The 23924-nt window shown below is 39.3% G+C and overlaps 2 protein-coding genes across 3 annotated transcripts; both read right to left on the bottom strand.

Annotated features, from left to right (window-relative positions):
- Positions 1-290: 290 nt before the first annotated feature.
- On the bottom strand, positions 291-11695 carry LOC146482463 (monocarboxylate transporter 4-like). Its single transcript, XM_085107302.1, has 4 exons — positions 11429-11695; positions 8012-8631; positions 6966-7335; positions 291-5872 (listed from the first exon to the last, which is right to left on the bottom strand). Exons 1-4 carry the CDS (start codon positions 11619-11621, stop codon positions 5676-5678), a joined length of 1380 nt encoding a protein of 459 aa, XP_084963428.1. The 5' UTR covers positions 11622-11695; the 3' UTR covers positions 291-5675.
- Positions 11696-15751: 4056 nt separating this feature from the next.
- Positions 15752-22688, bottom strand: LOC146482462 (monocarboxylate transporter 4-like). 2 transcript variants are annotated; one of them, XM_085107129.1, is made up of 4 exons: positions 22403-22688; positions 19196-19803; positions 16912-17281; positions 15752-15991 (listed from the first exon to the last, which is right to left on the bottom strand). In XM_085107129.1, exons 1-4 carry the CDS (start codon positions 22593-22595, stop codon positions 15798-15800), a joined length of 1365 nt encoding a protein of 454 aa, XP_084963255.1. In that variant the 5' UTR covers positions 22596-22688; the 3' UTR covers positions 15752-15797. The 2 variants fall into 2 exon arrangements, with proteins under 2 accessions (XP_084963255.1, XP_084963254.1); XM_085107128.1 differs by lacking the exon at positions 22403-22688 and adding an exon at positions 22029-22340 and having other exon boundaries at positions 19196-19974.
- Between the last annotated feature and the right edge of the window lie 1236 nt (positions 22689-23924).

Below are 23924 nucleotides of genomic sequence, written 5' to 3'. Positions count from 1 at the left end.
ATTATTTTTTATATCTCGAGTCCGTGCTAATCGGCTTGTGGTCAGCAATGAGCTCAGGTCATCTAGATTAGTTTACCTTGATGTTTGTCTGTGACTGATCCAGTTGATTATTTGTTCGTGATATACAGTAAACTTCCAAATTTGAGACAACAAAATGCACAATAGCGATGCCTCAAATTTAAGAATCTAACCCCAGTGGTATGGAGAGAGGAGGCCGGGGGGGGGGGGGGGTGGGGACTTTATCAGTTGCCATTGCCTGTAGTCGCTATTTAACGACTGGGCTGGTTACAACGGAGTTTTTCCAGTTAATAAATTTTTTGTTTGGACTGTTAAACTTTATTTCGTGTCGCTAGCACCATTTGTAAATGAAAGCGCTCTGTGATTTAGCCTACTCGTGATTTCAATTGAACAGGTAAATGGAATGATACTTGGATTACGTCTAAAGTTGTTTGCTACTTTAATTTTCATAACAAGAGTGTGAGAAGCAATTGTTTGCTAATGTAGCAAAGAAACACCGCTGTGGCTGTCACTTTTACGTGGTTTTGCTTTTCTTTTTCATATTTTGGACGGGACAGTGCTTCAGTGCGTCCCAGGATCGACTCCCGGAGGGGGAATATTCTGGGTTCATTTTTCATCCATCTCTCCTTTTTTTTTTATAGACTGAGAGGTAATATTTTACCGCATTCACCGTACTGAAAACAACATACTGTATTTTCTCGATTACACGCCGGCCTCGTTTAAACGCCGGATCAAAACTGCTAATTTTTAAATAGAGGTACCGGCGTTTATTTGCATCGAGCCAACAAGTACAGATATTCACAAGAAAAGCACTGCTGTTACACGTACTGTACGGTATACTGCTTTTGTTACTTTAAGAAATGCTTAACAAACAAGTCTGGGGTAACATTAACTGCGATGTATGCTGTACAAAAAAAAAAAAAAAAAAAACTTGAAAATATATAGGAATGTTCACGTTCCTGTTGTAATGACTGAGGCACTCTCAGTTCTGTCAGGTCGGGTCCAAGGGAGAAATCGTCCCGCCTTGAGAAATAGAGGATATTACATGACCACGAGGAGATGCGAAATTTCTCTTCGAGTGTTGAAAAATATTTTTCAACACGAGAAGAGAAATTTTGTATCTCCAAGCGGCCATGTAATGTTCTGTTTATTGCATAAACACCAATGAAATACCAAATCATTGCAAAAGGCGCGATTTATTATGTAACCATAGCAGCGATCTTTTCACGTGTGAAGATAACATGTTGTTTTCACGTGTGAAGATGTCATGTTTTCGCGCGAAAGCTTACGTTGTATTTCACTAATCAATACTACATGTGCGTTCAAGTGCATGTGTATGGTTATGAATTTGAACGTTTTCCGGGTCACCTAAAAACCCCATCAAAGAAATAAGACAGACGACATTTCGTGTTCTCTTTGCCTTCGGATTTCAAAGCTTTTTCTATTCCAACTTTAAGCGGTTTGTTACGATAGCAAAAAAAAAAAAACACAAGCACACGTACTGTATATATATTTACGACCATTTTATTTGAACGTTATATACTTAAGTAGTTTATCACAGAAGTCAGCGTTCCTTCTTAGCAGCCTTTCACAAATCTTTCTGGCATTGGTTCAGAACGTATCACGTATTTTGACACGAAATTACATCATTGTTTTCCATAATAAAAATCAAGTCACTTCTGTAGCTCGCTCTTTTCTTATTAGAAACTCCTCAAGTCTCGCGGTTTCAAGGTGACCGCCACCGGTTTTAACACCTTTTAGCACTTAAACTTGTACTAATCAATACTAGCACTCTTCATGAATCAAACAAATTGTGCCTGATTATTGGTGAACAAGTTATAGCTGGTTTCTTGGCTTTATAGGATAGCGTATAGCAACAATATAACCTGTAGACACATTCAAAGCTCTGAACCCCTTCCTACAATTTTTTAACTTTGTAAAAGTTGCTCCTTGATATGTTGATTACGACTTGTAAGCTTAACATCACGAGGAAAGCCCGGCGAGCATCAAAATAAGCTGACTTGACGCATTGTTGGAAGTACAAATCCGATCACGTTTTAATACCACAAGACATAAATAAAAATGATGGTTCTTGATTTGGGATATTACGTTCATGAGCACCGAATCCAAACATAAGATTAAAGTCACGATAAGACTAATCACATGGCTTTAATTAGAACAGTTTTAAGAAAAACGGCCTTAGCCAGACGCTTGGCCAGACGGCGCAGTGGTCTCACATGATTTCCTTGCTGCGCTCATTTTTCACTGTATGTTTGGGCAAGAATGTTTGCAAGAAACGAGATATGTCATGACGTTAACTAAAGGTCCAGCAATTCCCTTGCTACTCGAGAAAAATATGACGGTTTCCGGATCCGACAATTTCTCGCGCTTTTTGTATCGGGAAAGTTTGAGGTTTCGTTTTATTCATTTTGCTGATAAATTCAAGCCTTTTCAGCCCATATTCTTTCTTACTTTAGTTTTATTTATGGCTGAAAAAAGTGTTGTTCTAGTACGTATTTGTTTACGGGAATTACAAGCTTAAGCGAAAGAGTGGAAATACTGTAAGACTAAAGAAGAACAAATGCTAAAATCAACTAAAATGTACAGTATGGATTCTTCCTACCAAAACAAAGGTGCCATCTTGTTCCATATAACATCCTGTTCTCATTGGCGCTTTCAAACCTATCGGAAATTGATCCATAGCTACACGTTGCCAGAACAATGTAGCGGACAGCGTTGTCATGTCCTTAGTCAGCAGTTTTCACAGAGGAGAGTGAGGCTCACGGCAGCAAGCAAAGTCGATCGAAACAATCTAACTGCTGTGTTTTCAATTTAGACGAAAGGAAAACTGTCTTTCTTGTGACGTAAGCACGCTTTTTGTGAGAGTTGATCTGCACCGTTTGCAAATTCTCACATTATTGGTCGAGAGGAGAAAAGAACGTTCAAATGAACGAAACAAAAAGCAATGTAGCTGCAGGTTATCTGCGTCCAGTGAAAATAAGGCTTAGAATAGGTGCAGTAATTACAAAAATGTCAAAAACATATAAGAACCAAAGAACAGGACGAAATGCATGCATATTACATGTAAGTTTCTTTAAAATGGCTTATGAAACTCTTCGCTATGAATCCATATTTTATGGACAAAAAAATTGGATATTGAGGATTTTGAGAATCTCAATTCGATGAACTGCACAAGCTCTCGAACGATTAAACCGAAGCGCGGACTTCACATGGATTTGTAAATACTGGAATGAAGAAGGGTTTACCTAAAGTACGGAATCCGGAATCCGGAATAAAAAAACAAAAATGAAAATTCGTCGACATGAAAATTTCAAAGAAGGTTAAAGTCACTTGGGGATCAGTTTTTATAGCTCTTGAAAAATTATAGTATCAGTCAGGAGCCCAGTGAAATTTTCAAAAGTTTGCCTAAGATTTCAATTGCTGCAGTTAAGCCTATTGTGTTAGTATTCTAAGACAGTCCGTTTAAAGCGTAAAACTTTAAAACACACCAGAACGACACCTATCTATGTTTATAAAATCAAATAAACGGAATCCGTAATTCAGGAAAGACTTTCTTTTCTTTCTATATTTCTTTTTCTGTGTAACTTGCCGTATGCTGATTGGCTTGTGAGTAGGGGATTTTCGTTTTTTCGGAAAAGCTAGGGGAGAGAGATGTGTACGATTGGTGGTGTTTTGACAGGAACAGTAGGCAAATTAGCGCATTCACAATGGTGACGATGGAAATATATCTTTACACGTGTCATAACATTGTGACTAACGTATATTACGGCTAAACAAATTGTTTGGGCATAAGGGTGGGAATGGGGCTTTAAAAAATATTTAGACTTATTACCTCTAAATCAAAATCAATAGATCTACGGCTTCCAAGGTATCTGGAATTAGAGAATATAAAATAATTTGTTATCTAAATCCTGCTATTGTAATTACTAAATTATGGGAAATCGTTCACAGGCTCCTGAAATTCTTACTGTATTTCAAAAAAGGCTATCGACATAAAACGTTTTCTTTGTACCGGCAGCTCGAAACTCTTTTGTAAAAAGGTGCATAAATGAATACATGCATACATGATTGAACGTACGAATGTATGACGGCAGGCATGACAGAACCACGAGCGAGTGAGTGAGTGAGGGAAGGGAATGAATGAATGAATGAAGGAAGGAAGGAAGGAAGGAAGGAAGGAAGGAAGGAAGGAAGGAAGGAAGGAACGATCGAACGGACGGACGGACGGATGAATAAATAACTTTGCCCGCTGTCTATCCAGGGTCGGTGCCAATTCGAAGCTTTTTTTTTTTAGATGAAACCTAAGCCACCCCCATACGGACTTGTTTCAAAACTTTTTTATATTATTATGCAAAGACAGTGAGTCTTGCGAAGAGTTGATGGGGGATAAACGCAACACTGACTCTTTTCTCTAGTAACGTTTCATTGTCTATCTACGTGCTATGGCAGGAGGAAACGTTATCGAGTAGGAAGAGGTGTGGGGGTATTTAAGGGTACGTTTGACGATTGGGAACCTTTATTCCAAATGAGTGGCTCAACTGCCTAAGCAATTGAAATCTAAGGAAAACTTTTGAAAATTTCACTGGGCTCCTGACTGATATTACAATTTTCCAAAAGCTATAAAAACTGTTTCCCAAGTGACTTCGACCTTCGTTGAAATTTTCATGTCGACGAATTTTAATTTTTTTTATTATTCCGGATTCCGGATTCCGTGTTTTAGGTAAACCCGAATGGAGAACGCTACATTACGGTTACCGTATTTTCTCAATTAAACGCCCCCGGCGTTTATTTAAAACTTGGCCTCAGGGACCCGGCGTTTATTTGAAGCCGGCGTTTAATCGGGGTCCGGCGTTTATTAATGAAGTAAACTTTTCATCATTTTTTAAGTTGATTTATTATTTCACATTCTTTGAAACCCCTTTCGCAGTTTATTATATAAACAACAGTGAAATACCAGGTGAGCTTTCGCGCGAAAACGTGATATCTTCACACGTGAAGATAACACGTTATTTTCACACGTGAAAAGAGAGAAATTTCGTATCTCCGCGCGGTCATGAAATATACTCAATATATCTCTCAGTTGGTACGCGCGTGTGATTGGTAAATTTTGCTAGCCGTATTTCATTGTACGGCCCGCTAAATTTGAAAGTTTAACCTCAGATATATAACAAATATCTTACTAACCTAGATTGTTTGGTTTCTGGTCCTACATAAAGCAGTGGGAGGAATGTTGATTTTTTAAATTAAATGACTTTTTTAAGTTTAGTGTAAATATGCAAAGTTTGGTTTTCATTGCTTTTAATCTCTATACTTTGTTGATGCACATACGTATTTTGAATGACCTTTTCAGCTCATAGATCTTACGAGGTAAATAAACAACTGGTTCATTGATTGCCGTGAAGGAGATTATTTCAGGCCATTCATTCCAATGTGCAGTTCGGTTCCAGAAAATATCCATACTCCCCTCACAGAAGGTTTTTTTGTTTTCCAACCCCCGTCCCCCCAGGAAATTCCAGTTTAGCCTCACACTTTGCTTCTAAAATTTTGACTTTTAAGCGTCCCCTCCCCCTAGGAATTTCAAATGACCTTACATGGAGCGGGTATGGATTTTTCCAGGAACTACACAAATCTGGTTATCACAGGCTTGTCTCCCACATTGTTGTGCCTCTGTATTCAAGGTCACCACTCTCTCTCAACTCCACAGGGTCATTTAAGTTCTGTGTCTGCTTTCTGTCACAGACGAGAATAAGAGACAATGCCGCTGATACAAATTCTGCCACTGCAGCCAGAATGAAAGATGGAATGTAGGAAAGAAGACGATCTGTCATAAAACCTACAAAATAAAGTTGGATGAATAAGGTTTATAAAGGCCTTGCTTTCCATGTAGTCTACCACCAGCTAATTAGCAGCTACTGGTATTGTACATGCCATGCCAATTTTACCATCAGGGTACAGCTTACGTTTGCAGACCAGTGCGGTGCAGTTCAAGAAATAGCTTTGAACAGTGCATCATCACTTTTGCCATGTTGAATGCTGTTAACCAGTCATTTAACATGTCGCACATTGTGGAACCAAAAAGAGCCAAGCTCTAATTTTTAGTGTGACAAATTAATGTTCAGCATGTTGAAAAACAGAAGAAAAGATCAACCTAATAATATTGTTAACTGGTGCAAACAAGTTCCTTCTGTTGGAAGAACTCAACTCAGATTTTCTTTTTTTCAACTATGCCTGTGTTGCTGACTGAAAAAATGCACTTACCATTTATTTACATTCAGACTTAAAACATCACATCAATTTTTCTTTTGTTCATCTCACCTCCAATTATTTACCCTCGGATTCTTGTAGAAAAGCTTATGCAGCTAATACCTCCGAGCATTTACCCACCTAACCATGAGAGTATAGTTTTTTTTACACTCGAAGATCAGACCACAACACCAGGAGCTACGTCCCCTCATCTTTGTGAACAGTGTGTTTGTGCAAATGTCACTTATCGACACTAGCAGTATGCAGGGTGTTTGTCACATAAACCTAGTTTAATGGCCTTAGCTCTCCTGTAGCTCTCAGGAGTCTCCTGTAGCTCAGTGGTAGAGCATCTGAATTAGTATTTAGAAGGCCATATAGGTTTGACTACTGTAAGAAGAACCAATGGATTTTATTTTTCCAAGTATGTCTGTGTCACACTGAAAAATTCATCTGCCATTTAATCATCAGATGTAATTTCAAAACATCACATTTCTTTAAACATTCAACATAATAATAGTAATTAAAGGGAAGACCTCATGCTCACCAGAATGGTGAAAACAAGTTTTGACCTACATGTACTTTTAAAAGTGAATGCAGCTAAGCTATGTTCTGTCTCCTCCCTCACCAAAAAATAAGCATCTGAACAATGCAGCTTATAACCAGACAAGTTACCTCACACATACCTGCTAATGCTGGGCCGGTTGCAATAATAGGCCCATAACAAAGAGCACTTAAACCAAATGCTGATGCTCTTTTACTGGTTTCTGCAGAGTTGAGTATGCAAATGTAAAAGGCGCCAAATACAATACCATCTGCCAAACCATACAGAAAGGAAAATGCGATAAGGTGTCCGTAGGTTTTAGCTTGAGAAAGAAAGACACTTGAGGAAGCATCTATAATGAGACCAAATGTGTAGACGGAGACTGGGTTTACACGGCGCATGTTGCATATGAATCCGCTGAGCAGTCGACCAATTAGTGTAGTTATGCCAATATAAATGAACAGTCTTGATCCCGCCTCAGCTGATACATTGAGGTCTTCTGAGAATTTTACCTACAGTCAAGAAGAATTGAAAGAAATTTATTATAAGTGAAAAACATTGCATGGAATGCTTTAGCTATTTGAAACAAATCAATTCTGGCAGCATGTCATTTAGGAAAGGTGGAATCTTTGATTCCTGACCCATTTGCAGGACAAATTTGGGATAAAAGGAGTAGAAGGAGATGAGTCTCAGCATTTCACTCATAGATGTTTCACACCTTGGTAGACTGACTGACTTACAAAAATCCAAAACCTGAGTATCAGGTCTTGCCCAAGGGAGAGGGGGGTGGCCTAGGGGGATACTTGGGGATTTTTGTGACAGGCTAGGGAGGTGTAAATTGTCAGACTGAAAAAAACCCAGTCTACCTAGTCTCCTACACAGCCATTTTTAGGCGGTCACGCAACGCTCCTCCCATTGTGACGAGCCTAAAAACGGCAACAAAGGAGACTAGTTACCACCAAAATCCCTGTTTTCTTTGCACAACAATGAGAACACTGGGTTTTGTTTTTAGCCTCACTTTTTTCTTGCACAATTATTTAAAAACTCTTGTAACTGTCTTTAAAATGGTATGGGGGGATTGGGGGGGAGGGGGGGGGGGGGGGCTGTTCCGCTTCTTTTCAGAATCCACCTCTGCTTACTCACAGGTTTAAATTTTTCTATGTAGTGGTATTCTTTAAATAGTCTTACCAAATGTAATCGAGGAGTGTTGTGTCCTAAGCTGTTCAACATATGACACAGGGTAAGCACCATAAACGTCTTTTCCTTCATAACAGAAAAATCAAGAAACACTTTCTTTGGCTTTTTCACCATTCTGTCATACTGTTCATCTGAATTTTCTGATTCTTTAATTTCCTGGTCAGGTTTGCTTTCTTCTTCTTTCTTTATTACAACAGGATTAAAAGTCAAAGACAAAATAAAAACCACAGAGAAGATCCCCGCAGTTATGCGATAAGTCTTTTTCCAGCCATAGGAATCAAGCAAGGCTTGAAGAACTGGTGCCACTGCCATTACACCTATTCCACTTCCTGAAGAAATTATACCAGTAGCTATAGACCGCTTCTTATCAAAGTACTGTGACATCACCACATAGCTAGAAACAAACAAGCAGCTGCTTCCAAATCCAAACAGGACACTGTATGTCACATAGAGGACAGCAACACTTGGAGCAAGAGATGAGAGCAGCAGGCCACAGATGCAACATAAGCCACCGATAAGACAGGTTAGACGGCAGCCAAATCGATTCACCAAAGCACTGGTGAAAGGACCAAGAGTGAAAATAAAAGCCAAGCCGATGGAGCCAACCCAGGCTGGAAGACATAACAAAACTGTGGTTTTAAGAAAAATGTAATTTGTGATAATCCTAAATTAGCATAAACAAGATGCCCCTCTAATGGCATTACACGGAATGCTTAATGTAGCCCCAATTATTCCCCATTGTATGTTTCGCAGATATTTAAAAACTATCCTCCCTTGGCCATTGAAATAATTGTCTGAATGGTTTTATTCAGATATATTGCGTGATACGTATCGTTGTGTTACTAGGAATCATACCAGAAATAACTATGCAATAACGTCATGACCCTGCTGAACTGGTCTGGCCTCCTCTAGCTCTAATCCTTCGCGTTGATCATTCGATCTGTTTTTTAAAGCGGATTTTCTTTGCTGTGAACTCTCCCAATTTCCGCTGTTTCAACTGTCGAGTACTACCTAGAAGTTATTATTTCGATTTACTGCTTGAAAAAGGTTGGTTTTCTCTCTGAAAACGGCAGATCCGGAGTCTTAAATTCAGACATGTGGCCGCCATTGAACGAAAACAACTTTTCCAAAAGATGATTTGCTTTGACGTCACACAAGTAGAGATGAGTGGGTCCCCTCCCTCGTGATATACGCGCAGATAATGGAGTTTGATTGGGCCGCTTTTGTTCAAGACAATCAAAACAATAGATCCCTTCTGGGAGAGGGAAGAATTTAATCTAGTTTTAATGAATAAATCAAATGATGATTTGACGGCACACAGAAGTGATGAGTGGGTCCCCTCTCTCGTGATATGTGCCTGAAAAATAGATTTTGATTGGGCCGCTTCTGTTGAAGACAATCAGAACAATATATCCTTACTAGGGGAGGACAGAGTTTAATGCATAAATTAATGTGCACATTTACGACACCGATGAAGAAAAAGATACCCGACCGAAACCTAGACACGTCATGCCCTGCGGGCATTCCGTGTAATTACTATTTTGCCAGCAAGTATCAGAGGGCTGGAGATGGGTGCTAGGTGCCGAGCGATTTATGGGATTGTAGTTTGTAAATTGCAGCCGTTAGGAGGGTGAGGCATTCTACGGCCAGCAATTTGCCATGATAAATTGTTCGGTTTTGTTTTCATTTAAATTTTTTAATGTTGTCATGTGGAAACCAACTTAGTTTTACTGTTGTATGTAGTCATATCCTTTCTTAAGTAACGGCATACCCTTTAGTGTGCATTCCACATTATACATAGGTATTGGGATACCCTGAAACCCCGAGGGTGGCACCAGCGCCTTGGTCCGGGGTACACGTTCCCCCTTTTTTCCACTTGTTGGGTTTTAAGGGTTTTCGTGTCCAGCTTTGGTGGACTTAGCTTTTGTAAGCATATGAAAGCTAAATAAATGGCACAGTGGCTTGGCTGGCCAACGTGCCCAGATATCATCACTTTGTGTGCCGCGTTGAGTAGTGGAGGCCAAATTAAATGCTACTCACATTTTATGGTACTATTGGTATTTTAATATGAGCTGGAGAAGCACAGGTAATAAATGAAATCTGAATATGAGCCTTTATCACTGGCGGCTCAGAAATATGATATGTCTATATGAACCAGGCTTAAATGAGATCTCATGGTCGTGTCTGGGACAGAAGTCAGAACACTGTTTTCCTGCCAGGTTATAACAAAATGGATGGTACAGATGTAAGATTAAGAGAGTTTTGACATTTTCTGGTATTACATTATTTTGGCTCTGTACATGCAGTTTTATGATCATTAAGAGCTTGCAAGGAAGCTCTCCAACTGGGGTCTCAAGTGAGACCCCGAGGGGCTTTCACATGAAAGGGGCCGGGATGCTGGTTGTCTCGCTTAGGGATGTAAATTTCAGATTTTGGTCTCTCTTAGGGTGTTCTTGGCAAAACACCATTATATTTCGCCATGAAGGTCTTGTTTAGGGTTGCACATAAGTCACAGACTATATTTTTCGTTTTTCTGTGTTTTAAAATTACCTCTTTTAGTGGTCAAAAAAAAGCTTGGGCCATGCCCAGGTTGGTCTCCTTTAGAGGTTTAATTCAAAATTTCCAACGAGCATCCCCGCGCCTTTCATTTGAGAGTACCCCCCCCCCCCCCCACCCAAGCGGGACACATCCTCTTACACCCTTGCTTGAGATCCCAGAGTGGAGAGCTTGATTGCATGCTATATGATCATGCAAAGTACATTGATAATGAAAGCTTTTGTAATCTGCGTCCTGATTTTTCTCAACCTCTCAAAAACTAACATATTTGTAAAATCTTTGTACTTTTTCTTTGGAATCTTGGTTGTCATGGTAACAGATTCTGTGACAAACGAAGCAAGATACATGTATTTAAAATAATTTGATCATGAGCTCGAAATTTCTATCGAGTGATCACGCATAGAAATCATGAGCGAATAATCTAATTGTTTAGTATAAATCATCTAGTCGTTCAATACTAAACAACAAGACTGGTTCACGTTTTTATTGAGTAATGATACCACTAGTATGTCACGCCACGCGCTTTTCACTACCTACAAGAGAAAAGATAGTGAGTAGCGTTAAGCCAATAATTAAGAGAACGCTAGTAGATTTTTTACTAAATCGGATTAGAAGAATGTTGCTATTTTGAATGCTTGCGACTTTCATGGACATGAAGAACAAGGTTTTCCTTTGTAATTCGTACATGTCCAGGTGATTTGCTACTCAAGCTTGAGAAAAAGTCAAAAGTTAAGGTATTGTAGGAAAGCACAAAGCTTGAGAAAAAAAAAATCAGCGGGGTCTTCTCCAGTAACGTTCCTTTTCTAGTTTGCCCAAGGGTTACCATTTGTATCTCTAATGCATGCTACTTGCCTGTTCGTTCTCGTGTTTCTTGAAAATGGTCCATTAGCACTGGAAACATAATTCCAAAATTTAGCGCGGTGCCAAGAGTCAGCGCGATTATGAAGGTCGCGCAGAAACAAACGAGCCACGACCATAGGCTGTCCACTTCCTTTCTGCATTTTACAGGAGAATTTGACGACAAACCTCTACAAAATTTTATCATTCTCGCTGAGCTCGCGATCGCAACAAATGATGTTGCGTGACACACCAGATCAAAATCCGGCCAAAAGTCCCGGATCTCCCCAGTTCACCGCTCTCAGACCGCTCTCAGGAGAGAATGAAATAACGAGGAGCGCGGGGGACGAAGGGAAGAGAGAAGAGACTGCTTGCCCCATTTCCGTTTTTCTTCCTATTTCCGACCTTTCGCTCATTTTTTTTTATGAAAAAGCCTCTGCGGAGGAGAGAGCCAGTTCACAACAACAAACAACACCATTCTCCCTTCCCCTTTCTAGAGCTGGAAGCGGGGGACATATTTGCTGCCGCAGCGAGGGAGCCTGAAGCGCGAGCAAGGCAGCTCTCTCTGAGGCCTTTCGTTCACCCATGGGCTATAGGAAAAATAAGTTTCGACTAAATAAACTGATTAAATTTTCAGTTCTCATATAAGTTGAATTCTTCCACATTGAACTAGTCTTCTCTTCTGGTCGTACCTCGTACGTCCCCATTTATTCCTTGTAGGAAGGCATGAAAAGCAGGTCAAAAACACTTCGTTTGGTTCGAATCCTAGGCGTGGGCGCTAAGCGCGCGAGTCAGGCACCCAGTGTGTTCGGATTTTCAGAGAGCGAAACGTTACTCTGCACGAGCGAAAACGAAGTCAGAAGTCAGAAGTACATAAGTTTCCCGGTGGAGCGATGCCCCTGCAAAAATATAGCGGAGCCATGTTGGTCAGTGTCCTTACAAGACTGTGGAATGTGCTATTACTCCTATTACAGTTACCCTACCAGAAGCCGAGAATAGGTTTGCGTTCTGCTTTGTCAAACGCAATTATCTCTACATTATTTTACCTTTCTTACGTTTAAGGCTCGTTTAATAACGGGTTAAACGAGCTCATTGCTCTTTCCGTGTAAAATACTTCTACTGCCATTAAACCAAGTAAAAACGATCCGGTTACACTCTTTTCTTTTTATAGGAATTTCCTTTATAAGAATATCGAGGCTGAAATTTCCGTAATTTTAAGAATATTTTAAGTATATTAATAAACCCGAGGCCGAGATTTTTTGAAAAGAATATAATTTTGTGTTTTGAAAATTTGTAAATACAATACAATTATGTTTTTAACTAAACCGTACAAAACTCCTTCCTTTCTCTAAAGAGCAAAAATAGCCAATAAAACGATAAAAACGTCCACTAGCCAAATGTTCCATGCTAACGGACAGTTCGATGGCTATAATTTTATAGCCGATTCACAAGAATATTTTCAGCCTAACATCGGCAGAAAAATAAGAATATTCAGCCTGGGCCAGAAAAACAATATTCTTACAAAAAGAAGAGTGTACTTCCACGCCATGGAAGGTTATCTACATCACCCCTTGACTCGGCAGTGCGGTAGGGTGTACAGCAGACACCCTATAGCCTATAGGTCTGCTTCACAGAGGAGTGCAAAGACGCAATCGAGGCTGTCAATTCTGACACTACATCATCATAAACAATTCGCAAAATCTCTTGCAGGACAGTTCTAGGAGGGGGTGGGGATTACTTCCTATATATGCGTGCGGCCCCAAATGGTATGGTTACTGAAAATGGGAGTAGACTTTACAGAAACGGGTATGGATTCTAGAGACCAGGTCTGATAAAGGGTACCGGAAAATGATAATTTTGATCTGAAATAGGGTCAGGGTTTGGAGAACCGAGTCGCACATCCACACCAAATATTCCGAGGGGTAACCCAACCCCGGGGGCGGGGCCGGGGGTGCAGTACAATGAATATAAACCATGAAGCTCTCGGAGCGATTTCCCACTGAGCGCTACTTAATTGGAAAAGGCGCGAAACCAAAAAGAAAGCCCGTATTACCGCAGTCATATAAGTTTCCTTCATAGTTTTTAAATGTTTATGAAGTCATGTTTCAGTGGGCTTGTGCTATAAAATTGCAGTTATTGATACTGTCATCATTCTTTTCTTTCAATCCAGGCATTCCACAATTTTAAATCAGTTGAATAAATTTGTTCTCACAAATCACGTAAATTGTTCATTCATTGTGTCAATTCCAACAAAAATGAAAAATTAGCCTTTGCCACAAAAACGCAATAAAGTAAAAATGTTAGAATTTTGTGTATTCAAATTAAACAGTCGGGTTTGACAAGTTATTCCTTCCGACTGATGGTTTAATTCGGATCTCAGCTTGAACGTAGAAACGAAACGATGTTCGATTCCCAAAGGGAACCAGTGAATCCATTGACTTTCTTCTTCATTTATGCGAAAATCATAGTACGGTAGGAAGTGTTTGTTACCTAGTTTACTCCTGGTTAATTGTTGGGTACTTTCTAGAGTAACGGTCTTGGGATTCTTGGAAGAGTTTGCCTGGCGTCACCTGGGTACGTACCGCTCATTACTTATGGGAGGGGTGGGGGAGGGAAGGTTGACAACTTCAAAAAACTCCCTAATTTTTTCATGCCCCCCCCCCCCCCCCCAACTGAAACTAAATTTTCTACAATGTTTCAAAGCTTTTTGATAAATGTGTATTTTGTGGCTGTTTGTAAATTACGCACTTGTGCAAGTCCACACAGCTAAATATTTTCGGTGCCAAGGGGTTTTTTGGCCTAGTGACATCATTCCTGGCCTTACTTGGAGCACCTTGACTCAACACGAACGATGTTCGTGTGTTTTCACCCCGGGGGGGGGGGGGGGTACTCCCTCATATGGGCTATATAGGTATGTGCGGCGCCAAAGAGCATGGTTTTTCAGCCACTTTGGTCATAAATAGGGTATCGATTTTAGCCCTCTTGCCGCCATTTTGGTGATAAATAGGGTATCAATTCTTGCACCCTAGTCTTGAATTCGTTTTTTTTTTTTTTTGAAGAAGCTACTTCTTCATCATGATGTTTATAGCAACTGTGTACGTGCCGCAACAGCTTGTCATGCGCTCCGGTCACACGCTGGACTCCAGGGGTTTTTGAACTGAAGTTGACCAGACACTATCAGGCCATAAATAGGGTATCAAATTTTTGGTCAGGTCATAAATTGGTAGGGAAAATTGCAGATTTTGGTCGTAAATAGGGTAAGGGTTTTGGGAAGCGGGCCGCACGCCCCTATCCATTTTTTTTGGGAGTACCCCCCCTCCCCCAAGGTTTTCACATAACACCCTATTCTTTAACTTTCAAACCCTTCACTAAAAATCATTAAGACCATCAAACTTCAGGTTACACTGGTCACAGACTTAAAGGGGATTTACCGTCCTCAAATTAATAGCAGACAATTTTTTTTTTGCACATTTTCCCCTTTTGGATGAGTTTTCCGTTCTCTAAGACGAATTAGATTAAGGACGGTGCCTACTTTTGTTACTGCGCATACGTTCTGCAAATCACGAGATACTCGGGTTTCCTGTGGGTGGTGACTACTAATACAAGGATATTTTGGGCGGTTGAAAACTATGCGGAGAAAACAGAACTTAGCAAGTGCTCTTGGTATCCAAAAAGAAATTTTGGGGTAACAATGCATTTTTCAGAGATAATAAAGCTTCAATATGGAAAACTTTAGTTGAATTTGAGCTGTAGAAATTCTTCTTCTTCTTATTATTATTATTATTATTGTTGTTATTATTATTATTATTGAGGAAAAAGCCATACATTGCTTTGTCTTTTACTGCTTTTTTGAATGATTGTTGCTTAATTATCTCTGAAACGTGCGTGGTTACCCCCAATTTTGTTTTTGGATTTCAATAGTCCTTGTTAAGATCTGCTTTCCCCGCATTGTGACAAACCGCGCAAAAATACTTTGGTATCAGTAGGCACCGCTCGGTCCTTAATAGAAGACGAAAATGACAAGTGCTATAAAGCAACACGTGTCTGACAAACCTTCTAACGATCACGTGATTTCCTCTATAGCGATGACACCACATCAGTGTGATGTTTTTAAACGATTAGTTTTAGTTGAAAATAGTACAGAAATGAAGAAAACTGGAGTACCTGGAGAAAAACCCTTGCAGCAGGGACAACAACCAACAACAAACACAACCCACATATGGCACCAACGCCGGGAATCAGACCCAGGCCACATTGGTGGGAGGTGAGTGCTCTCACCACTGCATCATCCTTGCTTCCAGTTCTCATAAAACTTACATAATACAAATGGATTTAATTATTATTACTATTATTATTATTATTATTTATAAATTATAATAATTATTTACAGGCTTGTCTCCCACATTGTTGTGTCTCTGTATTCAAGGACACCACTCTCTCTTAACTCCACAGGGTGAAAGTTCTGTGTCTGCTTTTTGTCACAGACAAGAATAAGAAGCAATGCCGCTGATACAAATGATGCAACTGCGGCCAGAATAAAAGATGGGATGTAGGAATGGAGGCGATCTGTCATAAAACCTAATAAAAAAAATAAAAAATAAAAATTAACTAAAAAATAAATAAATAAATAAATAAGTAGGTCAAATAAATAAATCATTAACTCTTGTTACTTCCTGAATAAAACATAATAATGTTATGCTACATTATTCCCGGTACAAAATCAGCTAACAATCTTGTTGCTTTCTTAGTAAAATGACTCTATAACCATCAAGACGCGGCCCTATGCCCCACTGGGGGCTCAAAGGACTAAGCGAGATAACCATCAAGATCAATCATAACATCTCCTTTGAGGGTATTCAGGCGTAACAATTGTTACGGGTTATGGCCCTTAATGACAGCTCTGCAGTATATTGGATATATTTGGGGGATTGCACACAATGGCAGTTGTTGATGAAACTTAATGGAATCATAGACTTTGGATTCCACATAAAACATACTATTTTCTAGTATACTTAACCCCCTGAAATCCTTACCCTATTATATATGCCTCCAAGCTGACAAAGGCACCCTTTTTGGATGGAGACTAAACTGCAAGCCAGTTCTCTTTTAGGTCAGCCAAGGAAGGATAGCGTGAGCAGCGAGTGAAGTGAGTCGCGAGACCTCTTGCGGCTGACCCAAAAGAGAGTTGCTTGCAGGCTAGATGGAGCCTCCCAGTATAGTCCATTACAGGGAGTACCCTCCCCTCCCCCCAGGTTGTAAATGGCCATATGGTCTGCCTTCTGCCCCCTGGCCCCAGTTGTTCAAAGTGCAGATAATGCTATCCAGCCGATAAAATGTACTCCAACCAATTCATTTTATCTGCTGTATAGCGACTTATCTGCTGGATAAAGTTATCTGCTCTTTGAAAAACTCGGAACCTATATTAAATGCTAAATAATATAAATGAATCATGAATGTGTCAGCTTCAGTGGACAAAAAGAACATTTTGATGTACATACCTGCTAATGCTGGGCCAGTTGCCACTAAAGGCCCATAACAAAGAGCACTTAAACCAAATGCTGATGCCTTTTTACTGGCTTCTACAGAGTTCAGTATACAAATGAAAAAGGTGCCCAATACAATACCATCTGCCAAGCCATAGAGACAGGAAAATGCTATCAGGTGTCCGTAGGTTTTAGCTTGAGAAAGAAATACATGCGATGAACCATCTAAAGTGAGACCAAACATGTACATATAAACTGGATTTACACCACGCAAGTTGCATATGAAACCAGTGAGCAGTCGGCCAATTAACGAGGTGATGCCAAGATAAATGAATAGCCTTGATGCTGCATCAGCTGATACATTAAGATCTTCTGAGAATTTTACCTACAAGAAGAATTGAACCAGATCTGTTGTAATAATCACATGAAATAATTGATTGGTCAGATACACCAATCAATTCTGACATTATGTCATCAGGAAAGCTGTCAACTAAGTAATTATCCACTCTTACTTTTTTTTTACATAGGCCACCTTAAATTTCTTAATTAACCAACTACTCTTGCTCAGTTCTTGGCACAGCTTTCCCCTGCCAGGCTGAGGGTGAGACTGCAATATGAGCAGCAGTCAAAACTGGCTTTTATTATGTCATTCAATGCCTCTACCCAAAAAATATTACGTTATAATTAGTTGACTATTATGAAAAGAATACTTCATGCCATGCTTTACATTTTCCTGTCCCTTCAGTGTAGATGTCATATAATTGCTCTTGTTTTCAGCACAACGTCCAATCAAGTGAGCACAGACATCAATGGTGGTTTTGATCTCTGATTGGTTGATTTAAAGTTTAGATACATATGCACCACATGGCAGGCTTAGTGTTGGATCCAGGACTTCTGCATATAAGGTCAGCATTGGGGACTCCATAGATCCAGCATGAACACTTTTCAGTCCAAATTAAGAATACTTATTTTCTATGAGGATTAAGTGGGGGGCCCAGGCTACCTGATTAGAAAAACCCCACCTAGATGTGCCACTGGCCGGACACTTATAAAAACCGTGTACGTGTTATTGTTTGCCTGAGGTGACCGCATGTCTAAATGGGCACAGTACATTCAAATGACATCAGTGTTGCCACTCTTAATTGAAACTTAGTGACTTAATTCTCTTAAGGTTGCACAGTCATACAAACCATCCAAAACAAATCCTTTGGCAAATATTTAAGGCCAGTGATTAGGCACCTCTATGAACATTTTTTGAAGCAACGTCACCTTAATTTCCAACAAGAAATGGCTGGACAATGTAAAATCAGTCCCTGACTGTTCACTGCCTTTAAGGTAGAATTTAGAACTTATCGGACCTTGATTCAGAATTCCCTGACCTTCAAAAAGCTGACCATTTTAATAATATAAAATCTTCTTTCCCTATTCAAGAACTTCTTCGTTGAATCTCAGATATGTACATGTACACCTTTATACAGCTGTGAAATCACGAAGAAAATCGCCTGACATTTAGCCGAAGAGGCCGTAGGCAGAGTGGGCTAAAATCAGGCGATATTCTGCAAGATTGAGCATGATAACTGTTTTATTATTCAAGACATTGATAACAAAGCACAGGTTTATGGCAGAAAATCTGGAGGCGATCTTTTTTTGTCAAAAGAAGAAACTTGTAACATTTTCCCATGCGCGGACCGGCATGAATGAAAGTGACGCCTTTGTTCAAGTTTGAATGAAATCAAGAACGTTTTGCTTCAATCTAAAAAGTTGAGTACTCATCTAGTGCGCCAATCACTCCGGCATAATTTTCCACAAATTTCTAGCCTCGAAAGCTTAACTGAACTGTAATTTGCCAGTTCATAAACAGAAAGGTAAGCAGTAAAAGTTTTTGTACCAACCATTACAATTTATTCTTAACAGCAAACTAATGGTTGTCTTTTTTGTGTTCAGTATAAAACAGTGTTATTTATGGTTTGGTGTTCTTTTGAGGTTGTTACTTTTGGAAAGCGCTCTTCCATTTTTCTCCCCAACGCACAAAAACTACGTATATCATAGGATATCTGTTATGTGCTGACGACATATATTGAGTTCACCATAACCATATTTGGGCAGTGTCACAATGTGTTGAATAATAAATGTCTATAATGGTAGTGTGTCTGTCTAATGTGGGTTGGGATTGGCACTTAAGTTAGTCACATACATGCAGGCGCAGAGTGAATTTCAACTGGGTTTTGGTGAAATACATGTTAGCAACAACAAACCATAATATATATATGAACGCATTAAAGCATCTTTAATTTCTTACCACATGTAACCGTGGAGTGTTATGTCCCAAGCTATTCAGTGTGTTGCAAAGAGTGCATACTACAAACATCTTTTCCTTAAAAACTGAAAAGTCAAGAAACCATCTTCTTGGCTTTTCCTTTATTCTTTCATCCTGTTCATCTGAGTTTTCTGTTTCTCTGTTTTCCCGTTCTTCCCCTTTTTTTAACACAGCAGGATCAAAAGTCATACAAAGAACACAAACCATTGATAAAATTCCTGCAGATATACGAAATGTCTTTTTCCAGCCATAGGAATTTAACAAGGCTTGAAGGACTGGTGCCACAGCAATTGACCCTAACCCAGCTCCTGATGCAATTATACCAGTAGCTATAGATCGCTTCTTGTCAAAATATTGTGACATCACCACATAGCAAGAAACAAACAGGCAGCTGCTTCCAAATCCATACAGGACACTGTATGTCACATACATGATAGCAATACTTGAAGCAAGAGATGAGAAAAAAAGGCCACAGATGCAAAATAAGCCACCAACAAGTGAGGTTAGACGACAGCCAAATCGATTCACCAAAGCACTGGTGAAAGGACCAAGAGTGAAAGTAAAAGCTAAGCCGATTGAGCCAACCCAGGCTGAAAGACATAACATTAAACACAGGTTCAGGAAATTAAAGCTACTCACATTTTATGGAGGCATCATCTTAATAATGCTCTTCTAAATCACAAACCAGGGTACTGGGTCTGAGGCACCACCTTTGGGTTGCCTGCATTATCTAAGTTCATTTTAATTTTGCAATTTTGTGCCTAGCAGAATTGTACGGTGTTCGAGGAGTATCACCAAATAAATTATCTCCTTTGATACTTGTCTTGTTTTCTTCTTGCTGCAAATATCAATTTTGATTGCAAACTTCCTTTCGTTTGATTAAAAAAAATTCGCTTTGATTTATTTGTTTTGATTTTTCATTTTATTTTATTTTTTCTTGAATTATTATTTTCATTTTTTTGGTTTCATATTTGATTTCCCAAGTTTGTTTTTGATTTCTAAAATGAGTGTTTGATTTCCAAAATTTGCCCGTTTGATTTCTAAAATGAGTGTTTGATTTCCAAAATTTGCCAGTTTGATTTTTAAAATGAGTGTTTGATTTCCAAAATTTGCCCGTTTGATTTCTAAAATGAGGTTTGATTTCCAAAATTTGTCCGTTTGATTTCTAAAATGAGTGTTTGATTTCCAAAATTTGCCCGTTTGATTTCTAAAATGAGTGTTTGATTTCCAAAATTTGCCCGTTTGATTTCTAAAATGAGTGTTTGATTTCCAAAATTTGTCCGTTTGATTTCTAAAATGAGTGTTTGATTTCCAAAATTTACCCGTTTGATTTCTAAAATGAGTGTTTGATTTCCAAAATTTGCCTGTTTGATTTCTAAAGTGAGTGTTTGATTTCCAAATTTGCCCGTTTGATTTCTAAAATGAGTGTTTGATTTCCAAAATTTGTCCATTTGATTTTTCAAGTGACGTTTTTGATTTTCCAAGATAACGCTTTTGATTTCTCAAATTACGGTTTGTGACGATTATAGTAGAAGATAGCAAGGGGTGACAGGCCTGCAAGATTTCTAACAATGGAAACATTTTTGATGTGTAATCTCTTTATATTTTTGCTCTGACAGGCATGTCATTTAGAGATTTTCCTTTTTTAAAGAAAATTAGTGGTGGCTCTTTGAAGATTTCTCGTAGGAAAGGGTGCTTTTGTATTTAAAGTGCCATTTTCCCATTAAAACAACAGGCACTGATGGTTGATATTGTGTTACGAAAGGCAATATTTGTTTGGGGGTGTTGTCTTTTTGCTTCAATGCCGATGACCTTTCTGTAAATTTGACATCTGATAAATGTTTTTCAATCAGATTATTTGGGTAGCCTCTAGCAAGGAGTCGTGATTTAAATTTTTCAATATAATCCTCAAATGTTGTTTTTCAAGGAGTTTCGTAGGAGTCTTAGGGCTTCGGTAATCTCTTAGCTCTGACACAAAAAAAGAAATGACAATGACAGAAGGAAGCTTCCTCAGCTAGAGACGCTCTTTAGGCTCGTCACGCATTCCAGCATACAACAGGTAAAAAGACTGGTTTCCATATGCATATGTTTGCCAACGATCGTGCGATTGCAGGTAACAGTTTCCACGAATGTCCCTCTGTGACAGGATAGAACACCAACGGCACGGTCAGTTTTATCGCTACAACCGATATCGTCCGCGGTCATTGGCGTCGCGAATTCAACTCGTTACCGTACTCCCATGCAAATACTAATCAGCTATAACTTTTTCAATGTTTAAAAATGAAAACCTAACTGACCAAAACAGACCTGAAAACACTGAGAACAACCGAATATGTACCGTTTACTGGAGTTCCTTGATCTGACATCGCAGCCATAATTGATTGACCTGGGCCTTGTACTGACTGCTGGAGCTTGAGCTCAAATGACGAAATTAAAATAAAACGGCAAACGTTGGAAATCAAACGGACAAATTTTGGAAATCAAACACTCATTTTAGAAATCAAACGGGCAAATTTTGGAAATCAAAAAAACTCATTTTATTAATCAAACGGGCAAATGTTGGAAATCATTAAACTCATCTTAAAAATCAAACAGAAAAATTTTGGAAATCAAACAGACGAAATTTTTAAAATCAAAAACGAAAAAAAATAAATCAAAGAGAGGAATGTTGTTTGAGAATTAAAAAATAACATAAATCAAAGCAAATTTTTTTTAACAAACTGAAGGACGTTTGCAATCAAAGTAGATATTTGCAGTAATAAGAAAACGAGACAAGAATCAAAAGCAGATAATTTTTTCATGATACTCCTCGAACACCGTAGAATTCCTATTATTATTGAGATCACATACCACCTGTTAATGTGCTTGTCACATGATTGTATAATTTGAAGGGGTGTGTGGAATTATAAAGGCCCTTAGTGACTTCGTCATAGTAACCTTAAATACCTACAGGATATTTATTTAAGGTTATTTTCTTCCTAAACAGGTTCAAGGTTTCAAACCCCCAGCGGCACCCCAAACACGGGTCAAGTACCCCCCCCCCCCCCCCCTGCTAACTCTAGCCTCTTCCACAATCAGGGAGCGCGGGTGAATAAGCTTACAGTTTGCGTTAGATATATGTACAAAATCAATGCATGGGGCTATGCCAAAATCTTGCCCTCACTGTTTTAAATTTGTTGCTCTACTTGCCTGTTCGTTCCCGTGTTTCTTGAAAATGATCCATCAGCACTGGAAACATAATTCCAAAATTTAGCGAGATGCCAAGAGTCAGGGTGATAATGGCGGTAGCGCAGAAACAAACGAGCCACGACCACCGGCTGTCCACTTCCTTTCGGCATTTTATAGGTGGATTTGACGTGAAGTCTTCACAAAATTTCCTCATTCTAGCAAAATCGTCGTTCGATCGACTTTGTTTCGACTTTTGTCGTTTTTACCGATCACATTTGATGCGCACAGCCCCTCATGATAAAGTTGTGACCTTACTTGTTTTAGCGGGATTTCGGGACCCAGTGCTCCGCGGTGTTTCTCAAAACTCCCTTCATCTGGGGTCCGCCCTGAGTGCGCTGGCGACGGGCTTTGAACTCATTTTGAGCCGGCGCTGGCGCTTCTTATTTCCAAAACATTTTCAGCAAGCTGAAGCGAGGACATTTTTAGCGAATAACAAAACAAGGGATAACAGATTTATTTGCCTTCAGCAAGACGAAACAAAGTGCAAAAGCTAAGACGAACAAACCAAAAACAAGATGAATATAACCAATTTTGGAACACAACTGAAGCTCCTCTTACTTAAAGCTGGGCTAGTAAAGAAATGTTTTTTGTTGGGACGGGGTGGGGCGGGTGGTTATTAGGTTTTTGAGCAGTTTCCAGGGTGAAAGCCAGTTATTCGAGGGTGGGTGCTTATTAACTTGTTGGGCTTTTAGCCGTAAGTGCTGATTCGAAGTTGGGCGGTTAATCAAATAAATACGGTATTTTTAAAACGATTGGTGCCCTGATGTTTTGTATTGGCGTCTTTGTTTATTTCCAATCTAGCCCAGATCCATGCCCGCCTAGCCTCACTTGTAGTTTTCAACGTTTTAGCTTACTAAACCGTTAAAAATCGTACTCCTTTAATGATCATTATCATCATTCATGATTACTCGTAAAAAAGGGTCATAATGGGGTTAACTGTCAGCCGTCAAACAGCCTAAAATTTAACTGTCAACAAAAGCAGTTGTTATTAGCCGTCAAACGGGTTTAAGGACATTCAAAAATCACTATTTCAGCTGCTCATCCCAGAGTTCTGGCTCTCAAAGAATCGTTTTAAATGCTAAACCAGTTTCATATTCCCAAATCTACCCACTTTATTGTCAGTATTAATAGTCTTTACCAGTTAATTTTCCGTCTAAATTGACATCACAACTAACGTCCGTCTGGAAGAACTTCTGGTTTCAAAATATTAATGATTTACTTGCTAATACTTGATAATACTTGCTAGTAAACGTCCGAGAAAATCTTCACGACAACTTTTATTCGAGGGAATCACCTCAAAGAGAAACAGGAACTATCCTTCGAGGATCTTGATTTTATGGCGCATGGATGTATTTTTTCAGTCAGTGACAAAGGCATACTTAGAAAAATAATATCCGAGTTTTCCCAACAGGAAGGTCCGCAGTTCCGATTAGAAGTTCAGATGCTCTACCACTGAGCTACAGGAGACTCGTGGGAACTAGGG

The sequence above is a fragment of the Pavona decussata genome, unplaced genomic scaffold (genome assembly GCF_977016875.1).
Source record: "Pavona decussata unplaced genomic scaffold, jaPavDecu1.1 SCAFFOLD_46, whole genome shotgun sequence".
NCBI classification, from domain to species: domain Eukaryota; kingdom Metazoa; phylum Cnidaria; class Anthozoa; order Scleractinia; family Agariciidae; genus Pavona; species Pavona decussata.
Note: the sequence above shows the minus strand (reverse complement) of the source record. Positions and strands in the feature narration are given on the sequence as shown.